The sequence below is a fragment of the Chiloscyllium plagiosum genome, chromosome 48, assembly GCF_004010195.1.
Source record: "Chiloscyllium plagiosum isolate BGI_BamShark_2017 chromosome 48, ASM401019v2, whole genome shotgun sequence".
NCBI lineage: Eukaryota > Metazoa > Chordata > Chondrichthyes > Orectolobiformes > Hemiscylliidae > Chiloscyllium > Chiloscyllium plagiosum.
This window is the reverse complement of record NC_057757.1, coordinates 5,308,791-5,330,833: the sequence shown is the minus strand read 5'-3', so window position 1 is coordinate 5,330,833 and position 22,043 is coordinate 5,308,791. Positions and strand designations below refer to the sequence as shown.

General features: G+C 45.8%; 1 protein-coding gene and 1 long non-coding RNA gene across 6 annotated transcripts in view; one reads left to right on the top strand and one right to left on the bottom strand.

Moving 5' to 3' along the window:
* The window catches only part of LOC122544342, a 91,762-nt gene extending 78,032 nt beyond the window's left edge, over positions 1-13,730 (bottom strand). For 3 of the 5 annotated variants that reach the window (XM_043683545.1, XM_043683546.1, XM_043683547.1), the window contains exons 1-3: positions 13,626-13,730; positions 10,075-10,176; positions 6,356-6,418 (exon numbers count right to left, since the gene is read on the bottom strand). In XM_043683545.1, coding sequence (XP_043539480.1) covers positions 6,356-6,418; positions 10,075-10,176; positions 13,626-13,637 — 177 coding nt within the window. In that variant the 5' untranslated portion in view covers positions 13,638-13,730. Of the gene's footprint in view, positions 1-2,890; positions 2,978-6,355; positions 6,419-10,074; positions 10,177-13,625 lie in introns of all 5 variants that reach the window. The other 2 variants (XM_043683543.1, XM_043683544.1) reach the window with 1 other exon arrangement.
* Positions 13,731-13,873: 143 nt separating this feature from the next.
* LOC122544344 overlaps positions 13,874-22,043 on the top strand; it is an 87,187-nt gene continuing 79,017 nt past the window's right edge. Inside the window, exon 1 of the long non-coding RNA XR_006310323.1 lies at positions 13,874-13,955. This is a non-coding gene — a long non-coding RNA (uncharacterized LOC122544344). The remainder of the gene's footprint in view (positions 13,956-22,043) is intronic.

Here is a 22,043-nt window from a genome sequence, read left to right as displayed (position 1 = left end):
ACCTGCTCTGCCATTTCAGATCTCGGCTACTCAAATACATGCTATTTTCCTTTTCAATGCCAACCCCATATCCCATGATCTCACTGGAATCTAAACTCTGTCACAAGTTCTGAGGGAGGGTCACTCGACCTGAAACATTGACTCTGATTTCTCTCCAATGGTGCTGCCAGGCCTGCTGAGCATTTCCAGTGATTTCTGTTTTCGTTTCGGATTCACAGCATCCACAGTTCTCCCATTTTATATCTAAAACCTGACGATCTCTGTCTTCAACAGGTTTAATGACAGAACTCTTGGGTCACAAAGACAAGATAAACATGCACAACTCTCATCTGCCCTTATAGAGTCACAGGGTTGTACAGCATGGAAATAGACCCTTTGGTCCAACTCATCCATGCCGACCTGTGTTACAACGCAGAGGTCAAACCTCTCTGTAAATTAAACCGAACACCCAGAAAAGCTCACCTCGCCTCGTAATCTGTACAAATGTGAGTGACAGAAAACTCCTAAATTCCACTATTTAAGAAAAATAACAATTTACTTTCTTAACTCTAATAGTGAACACTAAACAACAGCTATGCACACAAATCCAAGCCCCCTTTCTCTTAACTACTTATTATCTAACCCCAACTCTGTAAAAATCGGGGCAGCACAGTGGCACAGTGGTTAGCACTGCTACCTCACAGTACCAGGGACCCGGGTTCGATTCCAGCCTCGGGTGACTGTCTTTGTGGAGTTGGCACATTCTCCCAGTGTCTGCATGGGTTTCGTCCGGATGATCGGATTTCCTCCCACAATCCAAAGATGTGCAGGTCAGGTGGATTGGCTGCTAAATTGCCCATTGAGTTAGGTGCATCCAATCCACCCAAACCTGCATATCTTTGTGACTGTAGCAGGAGACCGGAGCACCCGGAGGAAACCCACACAGACACGGGGAGAACGTGCAAACTCCACACAGACAGTCGCCCGAGGCTGGAATCGAGCCTGGGTCCTGGCACCGTGTGTGGCAGCAGTGCTAACCACTGAGCCACCATGCCACCCCCGACAAAACATTATATAACGAACGGTTACACCTGAAATGTTGACTTCTCCACCCCCTGATGCCGCCTGGCTCACTGTGTTCTTCCGGCCTCCTGCTTGTTTACCACTGATCGATGACAGTTGCTCCATCTCTAAGTGACCATAACACCAGGTTTCCTAATCTAATCTAGTCCCATTTGCCGGCGTTTGATGCATATCCCTCTAATTCCTGATGAAGGGCTTTTGCCTGAAATGTCGATTCTCCTGTTCCTCAGATACTGCCTGACCTGTTGTGCTTTTCCAGCACCACACTCACAAGTCTAATCTCCAGCATCTGCAATCCTCACTTTCGCATATCCCTTTAACCCCTTCCTATTCATGTACCCATCCAGATGCCTTTTAAATGTTATTGTTGTACCAGCCTCCACCACTTCCACTGGCAGCTCATTCCATATACGCACCACCTCGAGTGGCCCCTCGAGTCCCTTTTAAATCTTTCCTTTGTCAACTTAAACCTATGCCCACTAGTTTTGCACTCCCCTACCCTGGGAAAAGACCTTGTCTATTTACCCTATCCATGTCCCTCATGATTTTATCAACTTCCATAAGGTCACCACTCAACCTCCCACTCTCCAGGGAAAACAGCCCCAGTCTGTACAGCCTCTCCCTATAGCTCATACCCTCCAACCCCAGCAACATCCTGGTAGATCTTTTCTGAACCTTTACAAGTTTCACAACGTCTTTCCTATAGCAGGGAGACCAGAATTGAATGCAGTATTCCAAAGGTGGCCTAACCAATGTCCCGTACATCCACATGACCTCCCAACTCCTATACTCAATGCAATGACCTTCACTGCATGTTTTCTTTTTCAAGGGAAGAGGGCATCGGTGGCCAGGCCAGAATTTGTTGACCATCCCTGGAGTTCTTACAGTTTCAAGGACATCATTAGAGAATAATTTTCAAATCCAGATTTTTTTTTAAAGAAACTGATCTTAAATTCCACCAGCTGCCTGCACCCATATCACCAGATTATGAGCCTGGTACTCTGGATTTCTAGTTCAGGCACCATTATAAGTGCTTACAAACAGAAACATAGGAAATAGGAGCAGGAGTAGGCCATTTGGCCCTTCGAGCCCGCTCCGCCATTCAATGTGATCGCGGCTGATCATCCAACACGTTACCCTGCACCTGCTTCCTCCCAAACTCTTTAATCCCTTTAGCCCCAAGAACTATAGCTAAGCTCTTTTGAAAACATTCAATGTTTTGGCCTTAATCGCTTTCTGCGGCAGAGAATTCCACATGCTCCCCACTCTCTGGGTGAAGACATCTCTCCTCATCTCAGTCCTACATGGCCTACCCTGTATCCTTAGACTGTGACCCCTGAGTTCTGGACTCCCCAGTCGTTGGGAACATGCCTTCTGTGTTTACCCTGTCCAGTCCCGTTACATTATTGTAGGCTTCTCCATCTTTTGTTAACACTCCGGAACCTTTCCCCGAAATCTGAGCTGGAATAGCTCCATGATCACCGACCACTGTACAGCACTTGGCTGCTAGGTTCCCCTGGCAGCAACAGATGGCAGAACCACAGAATGCATCACCGCCTCACTCCACGTAAGCACGTTCCAGAAGGGGAACCAGAGAGATTCAGACAATTCAGAATACCGTGTGGCTGACTCATGTCTTGCGAGGCCCAGTAAGTAGGGGGAACACTCAGTAGTGTTCCCCCAACATTCCAACAAATTCAGAACACAGCGCGAGAAACCCAGGACCTCTGCAGCTCTTCCCAACACCAGTGTAGCCACTGAAGCAGCCACCCGACTGAGCACCAGGTGTACCACAGTAACGTAACATATTTCCTCAACTCTATCATACCTCTCGCATTTTCGAAGCTGACGACGACATTGGAACTTGATTACTGCGCCTTGCTGGTTGGCTGGGAGTCTGAAGACACTGAAGAAACTATTCAATGAGATTAGACATCTGTTAATCAACAAACAGGGTGACAATATTTCATTCTCTCTCCTTCCACCACCCACCGGTATCAACGAGGCTTCCTTGACAGAACCTCCAAACCCACAACCTCTAACAATTAAGGGGAGGCCTCATAGTATTGTCAACGGATTAATAATCCAGAGATCCAGGTTCAAATCCCATCACAGCAGATGGTGGATACTGAACTGAGTTAAAATCTGGAAACACAAGTCTAACAATGAAATGATGGGCGATTATTGTAAAAAGCCAACGAATGGCATTTCGGAAAGAAAACTTCTGTCCTTTCCCCAGCTGGCATACACACGACTCCAGACCTTAACTCTTAACTGATCTCTGAAATCAACTGCTAAAAATAAAAATAAAAGGAATGAAATTGACAGACTACCTGACATCAACTAAGGCACTGGCAACGACAACAACGAACACAGCCCTATCAACCTTACGAGTTCCTCCTTAATAATATCTGGGGCTTAGTGCTGAAACTGAAAGAGCTGTTTCACAGACTAGTCAAGCAATAGCTTGACAGAGTGATACCGCTTGGAATCATGCCTTAAGAACAAAGGCCAGTACAGCACAGGCCCTTCGGCCCACCAAGCCTGTGGCTACATATGTTACCTCTCTTTTGCCCCTACACAGTCCATTTCCCTCTGTTCCTTGCCTATTCAGGTGTCTGTCAAGATGCCCCTTTAATGTCGCTATCATATCTGCTTCCACCTCCTCCTCTGGCAGCACATTCCACAGACTGTTTAAAAAACCTACCCCTCACATCTCCTTAGTTCTTACGGAGCTCTGCACTGTTGTAGATGCCATCTTTTGCAAAAATTGTTAAACCCCCTATCTGCTCAGGTGGGATGCGCAAGATCCCATGTTTGAGGAACAGCAGGGGAATTCTCCCAAGCAGCCAGGACAATATTTAGCCCTCAATCAACATCACAAAAATAGATAATCTGGTCATTATCATATTGCTGAGAGAGTTCTCTTTATGTGAATTGGCTGCCACATTTCCTACAAAAGTGAACATCGGTTGTTAAACTACTTTGCAATCAGTTACATTTACACTTGATACCACCCCTGCTCTTTCCCAACTTTGTCAACTAATTCCCTTTTCAAGTGCTGAGACCACAAATACATTGCTCAGAGTAAGCCAGACCAGTCCACTGCAAATCTTTAGAGACTTTATTTTCTCCGGTTCAGTGTCTACTTTGAGATGCAGAGTGACAACAGCACAGCTCTATATTCTCTGGGCTGATCCTGTGACCATCTTTGAATGTCTTAGATTCATCATCCCTTCCCCCCCCCAACCCCCACAGTGTGTGAGTGCAGCGTCCCCAACTGAAGCATTCTAAAGGGAATTGCTTTCATAGAATCCCTACAGTGTGGAAACAGACCCTTAGGCCCAACAAGTCCACACCGACCCTCCGAAGAATTACCCACCCAGACCCATTCCCCTACCCTGTTTCCTTACATTTACCCCTGACTGATGCACCTAACCTACACATCGCTGAACACTATGGGCAATTTAGCATGGCCAATCCATCCTAACCTGCACATCTTTGGACTGTGGGAAGAAACTGGAGCATCCAGAGGAAACCCACGCAGACAGGGGGGGAATGTGTAAACTCCACACAGACAGTCGCCCGAGGCTGGGATTGAATTTGGGTCCCTGGCGCTATGAGGCAGCAGTGCTAACCACTGAGCCACCATGCCACCCATCCTTTCTAAAGAGGACAAACATGTAGGGTTACAGGGAGACGGCAGGAAAAATGCCACAAAGTAAATTGCTTGGTGCAAACAGGATGGACCAAATTTCAGAGTTGCAACATTTCTCTGATGTTGTAAAAAGGATGCAGAAAGTGAAAAAAAAAAGAATATTTACTCGAATACTGCAGAAGCTGAAAGGTTAGACCCATCAAGAAATGCTGAACAGTGACAGTGTCTTTTCACAGAAAAAGACATACCTGGTAAGCGTCTATAAGATTGCAAAAGTGCAGACATAGGGCTTGTGTTTCCATGTGTGGAGGTGTTGGGGGGGGGGGGGGTTGGCGGCAGAACGACAAGTCCTAGACATTCATCAACAATTTACAATATTTTGCTTTCATTGTGGTCTGATTAACCTGTAGCATTTAATACTATGAAGCTCGGAGGAACAATGGAATCTCGGGGAGCTTGTCCTCAGATCCGTGAAGGTGGCAGGACAGGATAATAGGGTGGTTAAGAAGGCATAGGGGACACTTGTCTTTTTATCACAGCCGTGGCACAGATGAGAAGAGGAGGGAGGTAATGTTGCAGCTGTATAGGCCACGGCTGGAGTACTGTCTGCAGTTCTGGCCCCCACACCATGGGAAGGATATGATCACATTGAAGATATTGCAAAGGAGATTCACCCAGGATGTTGCCTCTCCAATGAGGAGAGGCTGGATAAGCTCAGATTGTTTCCCTACAGCAGAAAAGGCTGAGAGGGGATCTGATAGAGGTATAAGATTACCAGGCGGTTTAAAGAGGATTTCAGAAAAATATTTTTCACCTAGTGGCTGGTGGGGGTCGGGAATGCACTGTCTGGAGGGTATTCGAGGGCGGGAAATCTCTAAACCTTTTGAAAGTACTCGGATGAGCACTTAAAATGCCATAACACGGTAGCACAGCAGTTAGCACTGCTGCCTCACAGTGTCAGCACTGCTGCCTCACAGCGTCAGAGACCCGGGTTCAATTCCCACCTTGGGCAACTGTCTGTTTGGAGTTTGCATGTTCGCCCAGTGTCTAAGTGGGTTTCCTCCGGGTGCTCCGGTTTCCTCCCACAGTCCAAAGATGTGCAGGTTAGGTGAATTGGCCATGCTAAATTGCCCATAGTGTTAGGTGAAAGGGTAAATGTTGGGGAATGGGTCTGGATGGGTTGTTCTTCGGAGGGCTTATTGGGCCGAAGGGCCTGTTTCCACACTGTAAGTAATCTAATCTAATCTAATTTAAACATGCTAAGGTATGGGCCAGGTGCTGAATCGTGGGACTAGTGTAGACTTAGAGTCATTCTTTAGTTGGCATTGGCTTGATGGCTAAAGGGCCTTTTCAGCGATGTATAATTCTATGATAAATCAAGAAGGGGAACTCAGATGAAACATCTTCACTCAGAGGGTGGCGAGAATGTGGAAATGACTGAGGGACACAGGGACTGAGTGGAGGTGAATAATATAGATGTAATTAACAGGAGGTTGGAGGGCAGAAAGGAACAGGAAGTTATGACGGAGCAAGAGGAAGTACTCTGAGAAGCAAATGATTTGCAGCATAAACATGGACCAGATGGGCTGAATGGTTTGTTTCTGAAAGGATTCATGAGTTTCATGGATGACTGACCTCTTCCACTTTCTTGGACGTACTCTGCCTGAGTGGAAATCTTCGCAAGGAGTCGATACGAGGCTGAAAACAAAACAGGCTTTTGCTAAGTACAAAGTGCACAACACATTTCTTTCAAGCAATGCATTCTCTGTTTTCCCAAAAGTATCAATTCGTCAATTCTTTCCAGTCCCCGACACTGGTAACACCCTCTTCACACCAGACTACTGCCTTGCATTGCAGGGCAGCTGTTTGCCCACGGTAGGCATCACCGGATTTATCTAGGTAAGCCTGGATTTAGTGTGACCCAATGCCGCTGTGTTCATGCACACCTGTTGGATGGGATCAAGATAATTTAGGAGTGACAACGCCGCAGCCAGAGGCAACAACACCAAACATGACACCCATGGGACAGCTAAGGTCTGGTCTGTACATGGCTTCACTTTCAACAGTACAAGAGATGTCACTGCAAGACCAAATATTTCAAACTCACCACTGACACTGGAGGGCGCTGCTGGTTTTTGGGGAAGTGATGGCCTAGCGGTACTAACACTGGACTGTTAATCCAAAGACCCAGGGAATATTCTAGGGAGTTTGAATCACTTGAATAAAAAAAATCAGGAATTAGGAATCCAATGATGACCATGAATCCATTGTCAATTGTCAGAAAAATCCCATCTGTGTCACTAATGTCTTACTGCCATCCTTACCTGGTCTGTCCCACATGGGACTGCAGGTCCAAAGCAATATGGTCGACTCTCCACTGCCCTCTGGGCAATTAGATTAGATTATCTACAGTGTGGAAACAGGCCATTTGGCTCAACAAGTTCACACCAACCCTCCGAAGAGTAACCCACCCAGACCCATTCCCCTAACTTATATTTATCCCTGGCTAATGCACCTAACACCAGGGGCAATTCAGCAAGGCCAATTCACCTGACCTGCACATCTTTGGAATGTGGAAGCAAACAGAAGTGCCCAGAGGAAGCCCAAGCAGACACGGGAAGAATGTGCAAACTCCACACAGATAGTGCCTGAGGCGGGAATCACACCCACGTCCCTGGCACTGTGAGGCAACAGTGCTAACCATTGAGCCACTGTGCTGCCCCGGGACGGGCAATAAGGGATAGGCAATAAATGATGGCTCAGCCAGTGACACCCTCATCCCATGAATGAATAAAAAAAACACTGTGAGGCTCTAAACTCAGTCCATTGAATAAATGCAGAATAAACAAGCTAGCCTCGGTGATGGTGATCATCAGGGAAGGAAATCTGCTACCCTTACCTGATCTGGTCTATATGTGCCTTAGATATAAGAGGGTGAGATGTCTAACTGCAATTAGACAGAGGCTTGGTGACACTGTACCTAGGGTATTGTATGTCAGTCTCCATACCCAAGGAAGAACATACTTGCCATTGAGGGAGTGCACCAAAGGTTCACCTAATTCCTGGGATGGAGGGCTTGAAGTCAGAGGAAAGATTAAATAGACCATTTTTTTATTCTCTAGAGTTGAGGAGGAGGAGGAGGAGGAGGAGGACTGAAATCATTCATCGAAAGGCAGGCACAGTGGCTCAGTGGTAAGCACTGCTGCCTCAGTGCCAGGGACCTGGGATTGATCCTGGTCTTAGGTGACTGTCCATGTGGCGTTTACACATTCTTCCCGTGTCGGCGTGGGTTTCCTCTGGTTGCTCCAGTTTCCTCCCACAGACCAAAGATGTGCAGGTTAGATGGATTGGCCATGGGAAATGCAGGGTTTCAGGGACAGGGTAGGTATTGGGTCTGAGTGTGATGCTCTTCAGAGGGTCAGTGTGGACTCAGTGGGCTGAATTGTCTAGTGCCACACTGTAGGGATTCTATGAATCTATGAAAGTGAGATGGAGCTTGGATTAAAACAGGAGAATAATACACAGCATGATAAAAAAAACACAATTGAACAGAACAGCTCAAAAGGAGGCTATTCAGCCCAAGGAGTCTGGGTTAGCTCTTTTGGAATCCTAACCTAACTTTCTCCAATATCCTTCCTCTTTCGAGTATTTATCAAATTCCCTTTAGAAAGTTACTATAGAAACTGCATCCATTGCCCTATCAGACAGTGCATTGCAAATCCTGTCCAACTGATTAGCAAAGAAGTTTTCATTCTGCTTCTTTCTCCAATCACCTGGGGCAGTGCAGAAGAGCTGAGAATAGTGCCAGAGCTGAGAAACCTCAGTTGGGGCTCCTTTCCTTGGAGAGAAGGCCGAGAGGAAATCTGACTGAAGCTTTCAAAATCATGAGAGGTCTGGACATTGTTGATCAAGAGAAACTGTTCCTGCTCACAAATGGATCAAGGGCAAGGTATTAGGATAACAGAGCGAAGAATACAATGTTATGGCTGTAGAGAAGGTGTACAAAGAGTGAGATCAACATTAAATTTAAAATTTGAGAGGTCCATTCAGAAGTCTAATAACAGTGGGAAAGTAGCTGTTCTTGAATCCGTTGATATGAGTGTTTGAGCTTTTATATCTTCTGCTCAATGAAGAGGTTGGAAGGAATTATAATCAGGGTGGGAGGGGTCTTTGATGACATTGGCTGCCTATCTGAGGCAACAGATGGAAGCCAATAGATGGAAGGTTGGCTTTTGTGATGGACTGGACTGTGTTCACAACTCTCTGCAGTTTCTTATGGTCCTGGGCAGAGCAATTGCATCCGGATAGAATGCTTTCTATGGTGGATCTGTAAAAAATAATAAGAGTCTTAAAATTAAGTAACAATGTTGAAGGTTATGGGGAAGGCCAAATGATGATGCTCATTGAGAGCCAGTTCACTCACGTTAGACAGGCAGGAGGCCGGAAGAGCCAGGCAGCATCAGGAGGTGGAGGAGTCAATGTTTTGGGTGTAATCCATCTTCAGAAAGAGGGCTGCATGTAGGGGAGCTACAGATAAAGGTTGGGAGGGGGGTTCTGGTTGGTAGCTGCAAGGAAGGGTCGGTCAGAGGAATGGAAGGGAGGCGGCATGGTGGGGTGGAATGGGAGCCGGGGAACGGGAAGGGAGGTGATTTGAAGTTGGAGAACTCAATGTTGAGTGTTCTAGGCTTAGGCTGCCCAGGCGGAAGATGAAGTGTTGTTCCTCGAAATTAAGGTCTGATTCGCTGTGGCAATGGAGGAGGCTAAGGATGGTCATGTCAGAGAGGGAATGAGACGGGGAGTTGAAATGGGCAGTGATTGGGAGGTCAGGTTGGCCCCTGCGGGCCCGGCTGAGATGCTCAGGAAAACATACCCCAAGTTTGTGGTAGAGAAGAATACACCCATGCTAGTACAATGGTCTCCTTCTGCAATGTAATAATTCTGTGATCAAGTGACTACAATTTCTTGTCATTAATCCTTCACGTAATAGTTTCTCTTTACTTACTCTGTCAAACCCTTGAAGATTTTAAAGATCTATAACAAATCGGTTCTTAGTCTCCTCTGCTTTAAAGGAAATATTAACAGCTTCTCTGGTCCATCCACCTATCTCTGATCCCTCAGTGAACCACTTTTGTAAATCTCATTCTTGGATTGCTCACTGACCAAACACCAGGTCACTCTCAGCCTGTCTGCAACAGGCAGACTGAGTGTGCAGTTTAAAGGGCCATGATTCAGTCTAAAAACCAACAAGCCGTTTCCAGACTCACCATACAGCTGAACCATCAGGAACCAGTACAAAGCTGCGCAACGCCATGCAGCGTAGCAGAGGGTATAGCCAGAGTGGGCCTCAAATTTACCTGCTGTGACTTTGGCTGAGTTTTTGGCTCTTTGTCCAGCTGTGCCTCCTGTTCCGATGAGCTCAGAGAAACCCTGCTCCGCAACGTCTTCCTTCTGCTGGCCTGCACGGAAATTCACGGAATTTAGTGTCAAATCAAGCAAAGCACCTGAAGAGGTGAAACTCAAAACGGTGGCTTAGAATCCAATCTCTCTCCTGGCTAAAGGAGGTAATGCACTCGAGATTGGCTTCCCTAACAACAACCCATATTTAGATAGCATATTTTAGATTAGATGTCCTACGGTATGGAAGCAGGCCCTTCGGCCCGACAAGTTTACACCGACCCTCCAAAGAGCAACCTGCCCAGACGTATTCCCTGACATTTACCCCTGACGAATGTATCGAACACTACGGGCAATTTAGCACGGCCAGTTCACCTGACCTGCACATCTTTGGACTGTGGGAAGAAACCGGAGCACCCGGAGGAAACCCACGCAGACATGGGGAGAATGTGACAGGTCATGAGGACGGTGCTGAGCTGGAAGGTTGGAACTGGGATAAGGTGGGGGGAGTGTTCCGAGGCAGAAGATGAGGCATTCTTCATCCAGGCTTTGGGTGGAAAGGGAGTGGCAATGGAGGAGGCCCAGGACCTGCATGTCCTTGGCAGTATGGGAGGGGGAGTTGAAGTGTTCGACCACGGGGCAGTGAAGTTGGTTGGTGTGGGTATCCCAGAGATGTTCTCTGAAGCCATCTGTGAGTAGGCGTCCTGAATCCCCAATGTAGAGGAGACTGCATCGGGAGCAACGGATACAGTAAATGACATGGCAGGTGAAACTTTTATGGATGTGAGGCTCCTTTGAGGCCTTGGACAGAGGTGGGGGGCTGGGGCGGGGGGAGAGTTGTGGGCACAGGCTTTCCCCCTCCCATTTTGCTGAGGACATGCAGGTCCTGGGCCTCCTCCACCACCACTCCCTTTCTACCCAACCGAAAGCAGCAGAAATGGAACTAAATAAATTCCAGAAGACACAGTAGAGCAGCGCTTCACAGGAGACTCCAGAGCACTGAAAAGGTCACCTAGACCAAGGGATGAAACATCTGCAAATCAACATCCCAGCTCGGCGAACATACCCACAACTGGCACCCAAGCTACAAATCTTTACACAAACCGTGTCTATTAAGTGTTTTCACTGTACCTGCATCCCTCACCTCCTTTGACAGTTCACTCCACACACAGTTAAAAACGTTGTCCCTTGTATCCTTTTCAAATCTTTCACCTTGCACCTTAAAAATAAATCCCTTGTTTTGAACTCCCCCACTCTCAGGAAAAGTCCCTTGCCCTTATCTGTACCTTTCATGATTTTTATAAACATCAAATAGGTCACCCCAGCAACCTCCGACGCACGAGTGAAAAAAAGGTCCCAACCTTTCCAGTGTATTTTTATATCTCAAACTCCGGGCAGCACCCTGGTAAATCTTTTCTGAACCCCCTCCAGTTTTAATAATACCCTTCCTACAGCAGGGTGACCAGACTACACGCAGTACTCCAGAACAGAACAAAGAACATTACAGCACATGAACAGCCCTTCTGCCCTCCAAGCCTGCACCGATCCAGATCCTCTGCCTAAACCTATCGCCTATTTTCCAAGGATCTTTATCCCTCTGCTCCCTGCCCATTCATGTTTCTGTCTTGATACATCTTAAATGAACTATCATGTCCACCTCCGTTGGCATTGCATTCCCTAACCACCACCCTCTGCATAAAGAACTTTCCATGCATATTTCCCTTAAACCTTTCCCCTCTCACCTTGAACTCATGACCCCTAGTAATTGAGTCCCCTACTCTGGGAGAAAGCTTCTTGCTATCCACCCTATCTATACCTCTCATGATTTTCTGGACCTCAATCAGGTCCCCCCTCAACCTCCGTCTTTCTAATACTCTTTCCATTTAACATAGTTCGTTCTAGAATTGGATCTTCCAAAATGCATCACCTCACATTTGCCTTGTTTGAACTCCATCTGCCATTTCTCCGCCCAACTCTCCAATCTATCTATCTATATTCTGCTGCATACTCTGACAGTCCCCTTCACTATCTGCTATTCCACCAAAGATGTGCAGGTCAGGTGAATTGGCTGTGCTAAATTGCCCAAAGTGTTAGGTGCGTTAGTCAGAGGGAATTGGGTCTGGGTTGGTTACTCTTCGGAGGGTCAGTATGGACTTGTTGGGCCGAAGGGCCTGTTTCCACACTGTAGAGAATCTAATCTAATCTAATCAAATCAAATCAATCAATCTTAGTCTAGATTAGAGTGGTGCTGGAAAAGCACAGCAGGTCAGGCAGCATCTGAGGAGCAGGAAAATCAATGTTTCGGGCAAGATCTCTATTCCTGATGAAGGGCTTTTGCCCGAAACATCGATTTTCCTGCTCCTCAGATGCTGCCTGACCTGCTGTGCTTTTCCAGCACCACTCTAATCTAGACTCTGGTTTCCTGTATCTGCAGTCCTTGTTTTTACCTAATCAATCTTCGTGTCAGCTGGGTGGCATGGTGGCACAGATGGGCAGCACAGTGGTTAGCACTGCTGCCTCACAGCGTCAGAGACCCGGATTCAATTCCCACCTCAGGCAACCAACTGTGTGGAGTTTGCACATTCTCCCAGTGTCTGTGTGGGTTTCCTCTAGGTGCTCCGGTTTACCACTCTAATCTAGACTCTGGTTTCCTGCATCTGCAGTCCTTGTTTTTACCTAATCAATCTTCGTGTCAGCTGGGTGGCATGGTGGCACAGATGGGCAGCACAGTGGTTAGCACTGCTGCCTCACAGCGTCAGAGACCCGGATTCAATTCCCACCTCAGGCAACCAACTGTGTGGAGTTTGCACATTCTCCCAGTGTCTGTGTGGGTTTCCTCTAGGTGCTCCGGTTTCCTCCCACAGTCCAAAGATGTGCAGGTCAGGTGAATTGGCCATATTAAATTGTCCTATAGTGTTAGGTGAAGGGATAAATGTAGGGGAGTGGGTCTGGGTGGGCTGCGCTTCGGCGGGTCGGTGTGGACTTGTTGAGCCGAAGGGCCTGTTTCCACACTAAGTAATCTAATCTAATCTAAATTTGCTAATCAGGCCAGCTGCCTCCAGATTACGAACAAGTGGTCCCAGCACGGATCCCTGTGGAACACCACTGGTCACAGTTCTATATTTCAAGAAACTCCCTTCCACTACTACTCTCTGTCTCCTTTGCCAAGCCAGTTTTCTATCCATCTAGTTACTACACCCTGGACCCCATGCAACTTCACTTTCTCCATTAGCCTACCATGGGGAGCCTTCCTGAAGTCCATGCATGTGACATCTCCAGCCCTTCCCCCATCAATCAACTTTATCACCTCTTCAAAGTGAGAATGCAGGGATATGAATGGTGCTATCTCAATGCAAACCTCTCTCAACGTCCCTTTTGTGGCACATCAGGAAGCTCGGTCACATCGCCAATTGGCGCAAAGTGCGCGGCTATCAGTCTTTTAAAGAGAAACTACCCGAGGCGGTGGTAACAGAACCACAACCTGAGCATGTACCATCTCTCGCTCACTCACCATCTTCTTCATCCAGGCGACTAAAGGCTCCGCTTCTCTTCTCAAACAACCCCAGGTCAAGGGTCAGAAGTAAACCGGTTCCACCACTAACGGACGTGACCCGCTGCGCCATCTTTGTTAGGGGCAGGCGGGCGCCGATCACCGCTCCGTTTCCGCTGGGTACGGGGCTCCATCTTTGTTAGGGGCGACGGGCGACGCTGGAGGCCGGCCATTTTCCCCTCCGACCGTTGGGCGCCCCTCAGCGCCATCTTTGTGCGGGAGGTACAAGACGGAATCCGAAGGCACACCGCTCGCCTGTATTTGCTTTGCGGGTCCAGGGAGGAGGAGGAGGTAAGGCCTCTTTTCCTGCTGCTATGATTTCCTTTGGTGATTGTGTTGAAGATTTTATAAACGGGTTACTAAGCCTTTGTTTCGGGTTCCAGCCGAGGATAGGACTGCGCCCCCTGCGGTGGGAGGCCTAAAACGTCCATTTCTCCCCCACCACCAACTTTATTTATACATAAAGGGACACAAACTCACGAACAGTATTAAATAATACAATAATAACAAAATTAAAATATTAACAAAATAACCACTCCCTGCTAGTAAGCTGGATACCATCTGTGGAGGTGTGCCAGTTGGCACATACTGCCACTTACCAAGAGCCATTAACCGTAGTTTTTGGCACCCTAGTATACCCAATGCAAACTAAATGATTAAAGCACAGAAAGCTCGTTAGGTTAAAAAAAAAACTACAAAATCTGGAAATAAATGTAGCAGGAGGATGCCACTTGGTTCTTGATCATGAACTGACCCGCTATCCCTGGGATTAAGTAGATTTAGAATTAGGTTTTATTGTCACATGTGCAATGTCGCCGTTCTGGGCGCCATCTTAGGTACAAAGGTATCTAGGTGCAGAAATAGAAAAGAATAAACAAATAAGTTGGAAGGTTCATTAACACAGTTTTTTGTAGTATAAAGTACAAAAATAAAGAAATAAAGTTAAAAGTTTAACATTACTGCCTGTTCCTAGGCCACGGGCCTGCAGGCACTCCATGCTGGGCTTTCCCCACAAGGGCTCGCTCTCCCCCACGTTGACCCCTCTTTCACCGAATAGTTGGAGGTGAGAACTGCACGTGCTGGAGAGTCAGAGTCAAAAAGTGTGATGCTGGAAAAGCATAGCAGGTCAGGTAGCATCTGAGATGCTGGGCACACTTTCACCTGTGCAGGGCATTCTTTCACCCACTTTGGGCACGCTTTCATCCATGCTGGTTCCACTCGGGCTTGCCAGCTGCTTTGCTGCTGACTGCCGCACTGCCACTGACCAGCATCTGGGCTCACACAGGGCTCCAGCTGCTGCAACGCTATGCTGCTGCCTCCAGGACCAAGCTCCCTCCAGAAGGTGTGTAAAAAAAACTTTAAAAAGAGGAAAAAAAACAAGTAAAGAATAAGGAAAAAGGAAAAGCAGACAGAATGGACAAGATCATGGCTTGGACACCTCTACTCCGCTGCTGCCATTGTAATGTAGGTAGGATGTGGGGGCAAAGGTGCTGGGGTAGTGGTAATAGATAAACAGGGAGGGGATGGCCTAGTGATATCATCGCTAACCCATTAATCCAGACACCTCAGCTAATGTCCTGGGGACCCAGGGTCCCTCCATGGCAGATGGTCAAATTTGAATTCAATTAAAATATATCTGTAATTAAGAATTTACTGATGACTGTGAAACCACTGTCGTTTGTTGAAAAAAACCGATCTGGCTCACTAATGTCCTTCAGGAAAGGAAATCTGTCATCCTAACCTGGTCAGGCCTCCACGTGACTCCAGACCCATAGTAATGAGATTGACTCTCAACTGCCCTTTGAAATGGTCCAGCAAGCCACTTGGTTATATCAACTACTGCAAAGTCTCAACTAAGCAATGAAACTGGACCGACCATCTGGCATTGACCTAGCCACTGAAAAGACAATGGCAGAATCAACCCCGTCCACACTGCAAAGTCCTCTGTACTAACATCTGGGAGCTAGTGCCAAAATTGGGAGTGCTGTCCCACAGACTAGTCAAGCAACAGCCAGACATAGTCATAGTCACGAAAGTATACCTTACAGACAATGTCCCAGACACCATCGTCACCACCCTGTAAAATCCTGTCCCATTGGCAGGACAGACCTAGCAGAGGTGGCAGCACAGTGGTATACAGTTGGTCGTCCTCAACACTGACTTTGCACCCCATGAAGTTTCATGACTTCAGGGCAAAGAAACTTGCTGATTACCACATACATCCCATCCTTTCGCAGATGAATCAATACTCTTTCACATTGAGCAACACTCGGAGGAAGCACTGAGGGTGGCAAGAGCATAAAATGTGCTCTGGGTGGAGGATTTCAATGCCAACCACCATGAGTGGCTTGGCAGCAGCTCTACTGATCGCTGGTCAGCTTCTGAAGGACATAGCTGCTACACTGGGTCTACAACAGATAGTGAGGGAACCAGCAAAACAGAAAAACATACTTGACCTCATCCTTACCAATCTGCTGGCTGCAGATGCATCTATCCAGGACAAATTCTCACCTTCACATTGAGAATACCCTCCATCGTGTCATGTGGCACTGTCACTATGCTAAATGGGACAGACTTCAAACAGATCTAGCAGCACAAGCTTAGGCATCCATGAGGTGATGTGAGCTATAAGTAACAACAGAATTGTACTCCACCCTCATGGTCAGGTATATGCCCCACTCAACCATTATCATCAAGACAAGGAATCAACCTTGGTTCAATGGAGAGTGTGGGAGGGCATACCAGGAGCAGCACCAGGAATACTTAAAAATAAGGTGTCAACTTGGTGAAGTTACCAAACAGGATTACTTGCCTGCCAGACAGCTAAAGCAGCTAGTGATAGAAAGAGCAAAGCGATCTCACAACCAAAGGATCAGATTTAATCTCTGTAGTCCTGCTTCAACCAGTCATGAATGATGGTTAATTAAACAACTCACTGGAGGAGGAGGTTCCACAAATATTGGAAAATCGCCTAGCTATGTCCTGTACGCAAAAAGCAGGATAAATCTAACCCGACTAATTAGCACCCCATCAGTTAACTCTTGATTATCAGTTTGGTGATGGAAGGTGTCATCAACAGTGCTATCAAGCAGCACCTGCTCAGCGATAACCTGCTCAGTGATGTCCAGTTTGGGTTCCACCAGAGCCACTTAGCTTCTAACCTCATTAGAAGTTGCAGAGATGAGGTGAGAATGACAGCCTCTGATATGAAGACCTGCCCCTGACATAAAGGCCTTATTTAACCGACTGTGGCATCAAGGACTCATAGCAAAACTGCAATCAATGAGTATCAGAGGACAAACACTTCACATTGGAGTTCTACCTGACACCTAGGAAGATGGCTGTGGTTATTGGAAATCAGTTATCTCAGCTCCAGGACATTTTTGCAGGAATTCCTCAAGGTAGTGTTCTAGGCTCAACCATCTTCAGCTGCTCCATCAATTTTTACTTCTGTCCAACATAAGGTCAGGAGTGGGGATGTCCACTGATGATTGCACAATGTTCAGCACCATTCACAATTCCTCAGATATTGAAGCAAGACCTGGACAATATCATGGCTTGCAGTGACAAGGGACAAGTAACATTCAAGCTCACAATGCCAGGGAATGATCATCTCTAATAAGAGACAATATAACCTCCAGTCATTGGTTACCATCACTGAAATACCCCACTATCAATATCCTTGGGTTACCATTGACCAGAAACTCAACTAGATTTGCCCCATAAACACAGTGGCTACAAGAGCAGGTTAGAGGCTAGGAATACTGTGGCAAGTTTTTCACCTCTTGACTCCCAAAGTCTGTCCATCATCTACAAAGTAAAGTCATGAGGGGGATGGAATACCCTCCACTTGCTTGGATGGGTGAAGCTCCAACAACACTCCAACCCCATCCAGGACAAAGCAGCCTTCTTGACTGGCACGACATCTACAAACATACACTTCGTCCACCATCAATGGTCAGTAGCAGCAGTGTGTACTACTTACAAGGTGCACTGCCAAAATTCAACAAAGTTCCTCAGACAGTACGTCCAAACCCATGACCACTGTCATCGAGAAGAACAAGGATAGAAGGTACATGAGAACATACCTGCACATTCTTCTCCAGGACACTCTGTGTTCTGACCTGGAAATATATCGCCATTCCTTCATTGTCACGGGGTCAAATTCCTACAATTCTCTCCCAAAGGGTATTGTGGGTCAATCACAATGGGATGGCAATAAATGTTGTCCAGCCAGCAATGCTCCCACAAATGAATTAAAAAAAGGGCACTGGATGAGTATAGTCCAGACCCCCAGGTTAATTCTCTAAATGCATCAGTTCCTGATCACACTATGATAGCATGAATTCAAACATGAATTATAAAAGCTAGAATATCACGTTAGTCCATGATGATCATGAAATTGTTACTGATTGGTGTAAAAACCCACCTGATTCACTTTACCAACTTTAACCACACTAACGTATGTGTGACTCCAGATCCATAGCAATGTTAATTGTCCTCTGCAACAGCATATCAAGCCACTTAGTTGAAAGGCAATTAGGGATCTGTTGACTATGCCAGTGACACCTACATCCCATTAAGAATAAAGCAAAAGAACATATAGCATAGAAACATGCCGTATGACCCAACAAATCCTGTGTATTCTCCCACTCAGGCATCCTTCCATCTTTTCTCAAGCCCTAAATCTACCATTGTAACCACTATTCCCTTCTCCCTATAATTATGGTCTTTCTTCTTAAATGCATCAATACTATTTTCCTCAATCACCCCTTGTAGTAGTGATTTCATTCCCACCATTCTTTTCTGAATACCCTCTTGCTTATTGATGATCTTGTATTCATGGCCTCGATATGCTCTTCTCTTTCAATAAAATGACTGTGACTCCTATTTTGATATCTGAATCCCAAATATCTTGATTTGTTTAAACATCCATCGATCTCAGTTCTGAATATGCTCAGCGATTGAACATCCATGGGAGCTACACGGCGAGGCTGAATAGGCTGGGGCAGTTTTTCTGGAATGTCGGAGGCTGAGGGGTGACCTTATAGAGGTTTATAAAATCATGAGGGGAATGGATAGGGTAAATCGACAAGGTCTTTTCCCTGGGGCTGGGGGATTCCAGAACTGGAGGGCATAGGTTTAGGGTGAGAGGGGAAAGATATAAAAGAGACCTAAGGGGCAACTCTTCACGCAAAGGGTGGTGCATGGATGGAATGAGCTGCCAGAGGAAGTGGTGGAGGCTGGTACAATGACAACATTTAAAAGGCATCTGGATGGGTATATGAATAGGAAAAGTTTGGAGGGATATGGGCCAAATGCTGGCAAATGGGACGAGATTACTTTTGGAAATCTGGTTGGAATGGACGAGTTGGACCTAAGGGTTTGTTTCTGTGCTGTACATATCTATGACAGTGACTCTATAACTGTGAATCCCATGAGGGTATGTTTCTGTGCTGTAAATCTCTATGACTCTATAATTCTACTCATGATTCGGAGATGCCGGTGTTGGACTGGGGTGTACAAAGTTAAAAATCACACAACTATAACCTGGTGTTGTGTGATTTTTAACTTTCTACTCATGATGATGCTCTAAGCTCTAGACTCTTCAGACAGGGGATACAATGTCTCAGCGTCTATCCTGTAAAGCCATCACAGATTCTTATATTATTTTAAAAGAATCAACTTTCTAAACTCCAGGGAAGATAGGTCTAGAATTAGAATTAACTTTATTGTTACATGTACTCAAATGGGTACAGTGAAAAGTTTATATATCGCTACTTACGGCACCATCTTAGGTACAAAGGTACCTAGGTACAGATTCTTAAGTAACAGACTCTTAAGTAATTAAGTAAGGTCTCTACTACTCAATCTACCTTCATAACCCTCCAAATGTTAAGAATCAATCTAATGAATCTTCAATGAACTCTTTCTAAGTATTTTGCTCTTAACACACAGAGATCAAAACTGTACATATTTCTGCAGATGTGGCACTTACATGCTAACCCTTTGATTTGTGCCCAAAAGCAAGCCAGTTCCTGTGAAACATTTAATAAGTTGTCACCAAGTATCTGTCTCTCATAAAGATATAGAGTCATATGGCATGGAAACAGTCCCTTTGGTCCAACCTGTCCATGCTGACTAGGTACGCAAACTGATCTCATCACTGTAGTGATTGGAACGAGGTCAGCCAGGTGGTTCTCATAGAATATGAGTTCCTTGATTGGATCTGTTAACCTGGTCCAAACAAGGAGCCCTGGATGACAGATATAAACAGGAGTGTCAGAGGTTCTGCTCACTCCAGGAGCCAGCTCTATGTTAGCTGTCACGTAGTATGCACATGTAAATGAAGGGTGACTTGATACGGGTTACCGGCCTTTGTGAAGTTACTTTCACCATCGTTAAAGAGCCAAATGGAATTTTGGCCTTTATTTCAAAGTGGTTAGAGTTTAAAAATAAGGAAGTCTTGTCACACTGTAAATTTCTTTCAGCAGGAGGCCAAGAACCAGGACCCTGGCTGGTATTTGACCTATGCAAGGAGGGATTCAGACCTACTTTAGTGACACAACTCAGGCCCAGACCGAGATCAATTTACAGGTCGTTCTTCTATATCATGATGGTTGCATTCTTGTGCAACCTGCATTGTAGAAAAATCGCACTTTAGAAACAGCGCTTAAGTGTTGGCAAGTGTTGGCATTACAGCCAACACACGTTTTAAAAGTTTGCACTTTAGAAACAGTGTCCCCAATTCATCAGTTGTGTTACAGTGAACTTGCGTTAATGAAATGCGTGTTATAGCAGAACGACCTTAGTTGTTTAGTTCATAACACTGCAATCTCTGAGCCACAAGGTTCAAATCCTACTCCAGAGCACAAGCGCAGAAATCAATGCTGACACTCCGGGGCAGTACTGAGAGACAGTGCACTGTTGGAGATACTGTTTATCTGATAAGACATAAAATCATGGCCTGGTTTGCCTGTGAATGTTAAAGATCCCATGACATTATTGCAAAGGGAGTTCACCCTGATGTCCTCGCCAACACTCGTCCCTCATTCAATCTCATAATGGTTGAATATCTGGTTATTATGTGGGGACATAGGTCTTAATAGCAGGCAGGTCTTTCGACCCTATGGATGCTGCCTGACCTGCTGTGCTTTTCCACACCACACTCTCGACTTTTGACCCTATGAACCTGCTTCACCATTCAATAAGATTGTGACTGATCTTACTGTGTTCTCAACTCCATATTCGTCCCTGCCCCTATAAAACACGGCTCCTTTTTCTGTAAAAAATCCCTCCAGAATTCAGCCATGAATAAATTCAATGACTCAACCTCTTTCTGGAGAAGAGAATTCCACAGATCAATGTTCTTTTGAGAGAAAAAAGCAATTCTCCTCACCTCTGCTTTAAAAAGATTTCTTATTTTTAAAATGTGTCCCTTTGTTCTCAAGTTCCCGAATTTCCTCAATGTACACACTCTATCCAGTCCTTTTGGGATTGTACCTGCTTAAAATAGATTGCTTCTCATTCCTCAAAATTCCATGGGAAAAGACCAAATCTGTTCAACCTTTCTTCATGAGATTAAAAATCACACAACACCAGGTTATAGTCCAACAGGTTCAATTGGAAGCACTAGCTTTCTCTCCAAAATCTGTTCCAATTAAACCTGTTGGACTATAACCTGGTGTTGTGTGATTTTTAATTTTGTCCCCAGTCCAACATCGGCACCTCCAAATTATTTCTTCATGAGGGATGAGTCAAGTGAACCTTCTCTGAGGTGCTTATCCCAGTACTGTTTATCGGATCTCACTGTAATCAATTTGACTGTGTCTGTTACAAACATGGCTACAATCCAAACACACTTCATTGGCTGTGAAGTATTTTGAGACATCCTGTGGTTGAGAAAAATGCTTTGTAAATTTTTATTTTGACTGCAGACTGGTAAAATTGACATTTTGATTGTGCTTCCTGTGATTTCAAAGTCTGTCAGGTTCTCCTGTAGATGGTGCTGTCATCAGTTTTATAAACCTTGCCACAGAAAATTCTTTGACTGAATTATCCTCTACATCAAAACTGATCTCATTCATGTGAAATGTCAGTGTTGCATTACATCTACAAAATCACATTGAAGTATCAGGTGTTGGGATATTGATCTTATTACCTTTAAAATTTCCAAACTGTGCCAGCACCAAAGAAAGCCGACCATTTGCACATTTACGTTGGTGCTCCCAGGAGGACCAGTTCCACCACAGAACACACCAGATGGCCTCCTCCTTTAGAGACCGCAATTTCCCTTCCCACGTGGTTAAAGATGCCCTACAACGCATCTCGTCCACATCCCGCACCTCCGCCCTCAGACCCCACCCCTCCAACCGTAAC